The sequence below is a fragment of the Microtus ochrogaster genome, chromosome 16, assembly GCF_000317375.1.
Source record: "Microtus ochrogaster isolate Prairie Vole_2 chromosome 16, MicOch1.0, whole genome shotgun sequence".
Classification (NCBI taxonomy): domain Eukaryota; kingdom Metazoa; phylum Chordata; class Mammalia; order Rodentia; family Cricetidae; genus Microtus; species Microtus ochrogaster.
In genome coordinates this window covers 13,962,678-13,965,178 of record NC_022018.1, presented here as the reverse complement: position 1 = coordinate 13,965,178, position 2,501 = coordinate 13,962,678, and the positions used below count along the sequence as shown (strand labels likewise).

The 2,501-nt window shown below is 47.2% G+C and overlaps 1 protein-coding gene across 7 annotated transcripts in view; it reads right to left on the bottom strand.

Moving 5' to 3' along the window:
- The window catches only part of Kiaa1217 (KIAA1217 ortholog), a 295,596-nt gene that overhangs the window by 34,331 nt on the left and 258,764 nt on the right, over nucleotides 1–2,501 (bottom strand). For all 7 annotated transcript variants that reach the window (XM_026782971.1, XM_026782972.1, XM_005354733.3 and 4 more), the window contains one exon: nucleotides 1,500–1,666. In XM_026782971.1, coding sequence (XP_026638772.1) covers nucleotides 1,500–1,666 — 167 coding nt within the window. The remainder of the gene's footprint in view (nucleotides 1–1,499; nucleotides 1,667–2,501) is intronic.

The window sequence follows — 2,501 nt, the reverse complement described above, 5'->3', positions numbered from 1 at the left end:
AGATGGACTTTCACAGATGCCATGACTCAGAGGGTATTTAAATAAATATACAGCAAATGTTCCAGGTGTCTAGGATAGAGAGAAAGTGAGTGGATGGTGGCTGTCTGAGCACTAAGCAATTGGCTGTGTTTTGTCAACCCTCACCACGTACTCCGGGACCTCAGGTCTTCCAAACCAGCTGCCCTTATTTTACATTTTTTTTTTTTTTTGATTTTCGATACAGGGTTTCTCTGTGGCTTTGGAGCCTGTCCTGGAACTAGCGCTACAGACCAGGCTGGTCTTGAACTCACAGAGATCCGCCTGCCTTACATTTTAATTAAAATTAGAAGAGGTGATTTTGAGACAGGATCTCATTTTGCAGTATAGGTTGGCCTCAAACTCATGATCTTACTGCCTCAGCTTCCCAGTGCTGGGATTAGAGACTTGGGTATGACTCGCAGCCTGGTTCTAGCTGCCACTCCCCCCTTTCCACTGCTAGACACTGGTGGGAACGCACACTCTTAGCTTTAATTAGGTGGTGGAACATGTTGGGTTTATGCCACTGGGGTGCAGAAGAGCTGTGGTTCAAAGTCCTTTCTTCCCTGAACCTCACCACTTGGGAATTGCTTCCACCAGCCGTAGAGGAGGCCCGCCCATGTGACTGCCCCAGCTACTGGGTGTGTTCAACTCCAATAATATTTGGATTGTGAGTTTCTTAAAGGAGGTCAAAGAGATGTCTCCATAAAGCCCAAGCTAGGACTTTGTCCTCCACGTCCAAGTCCTTGCCAGAGACAGGGAGGGCGAGGCTGCACTGGAGGCAAACAGGTGACCTCAGGCAGTGGTGTGCTATCCCAACTCCTTAGGACTCGAGGCAGGAGCTGGAATAGCTTAGTTTATCAGGTTGTCAGTGCTTGCTGACAGAGCTCTGGGATGGGAAGGGTTATTTTTGCCCTTACTTTGAGTGCCTATAGCTCAGGGATGAGAAGAACACTGGAGACCTGGAACACAGCACCCGAACAAAACGCAGATGCTCTGTGCTCAGCAGGTCACCCACTGGAGCTTTCCTCACCCTTACTAAATCATCTTCTGTGCTAAACTCACAGTGGTGAAGAGGAGGAGGAGTCTATGCTGAACTCATATTTCTTGAGGAGCAGGGCCGGGCTTCCACCACACTGAGAACTGGCAACCTTGACTGGTAGCATGCCCCATGGGGCAGTTCTCTTCTCGCTCTCTTCTAAAAAAGCAAGTGCTGGAAGGTTCTTTTTCTCATGTAAAGCACTTACTGCCAAAGGAAGCTGTCATGCACTGGCTATAGTTATAGTGGAAGGTTTTAGACCAGGCTTACGGGTAAACAAGGGAGCTGTGTCATTATGATCATATGTGTGGGACCTTCAATTAGCTCCTAGAGAGAGTAGGTAAAGGGGCCCAGGGAAGTCTCAGCAGAGCTGGGGCTATGGGGTTGGGGGCAGAAAGTCAGATCCCAAGCCACTAAGACACAGAGACACATCTGTGAGAGGTACCTGGAGCTGCCTCATCTGCTGGAGCTGGAGTCGAAGTTCAACCACGTTCCGCCTCATGTCAAGCAAACTCATGTGGATGGATGAGGTACCAGCAGGCAGGGCTTGGCTGGGAGGCAGTGGGGCCTCCAAAGTGCCCAGACTCTTCCCAGCTGAAACATGGACCGTTCCTGTGAGGAGGAAAAAAAACCCAACAAAATCAAAAACCAGCAAAGGCCTTAGAATGCAGACAGCACCTGAGCTGTGAGGCCTATCTCCACACAGAGGACTGAAAAATTAATTAAGAAAAACACCAGGAAAACAATAGGTCACAGAATGCTAAGAGTGTCAGTGTGGAACCACCATGTTCTAGAAGCTTCGCTGTCGTGGGATGGCAGAGCAGGGTTTACAGCATGAAGCCATGTCAAGGAGGCTAAGTATCTCGGCTGCTGCCAGCCCCTCTGTATCCATCAATTCCCCCTCCCTCCCCCTTCTCTCCTCCCTCTTTATCCCCTTACGCTGTGATTCCTCCACTTTCCCTTTTCTTTTTCTCTAAATGCACAGAGTTTCATAGACAAAAGTTGAAAAGTATATAGGACAAAATATTAACAACATTTCTGGCTGCTGGTATTCTAATAATCCTATCACTAAATTTTAGATTTAAAATCTGTAATGTAATACACACACACACACACACACACACACACACACACACACACACACACATATATATATCATTCCAGAGTAAGGGAGGATTTAATTTCTGGGTCTTCATAGATCATGCTGAGTGACCATCTCCTGCTGGTAGGTGGACACGGGACATGCTGGAGATAGAGACCGGAAAGTAATAAGCACAAGGTAAACTTGGCTGAGTCCTTACAGGCTTCTAAAACCTCTTTGGTTTTAGTAAGATTTCTGTGCATTATCACCCTTTGTCAGAAAACACAATTTTCCTTTAAAATTCTTTAGGAAAGAAATTAAAACCAAAGGCAATGGAAAGAGCCGTCTAGGCTGGAGCTAGGAGCA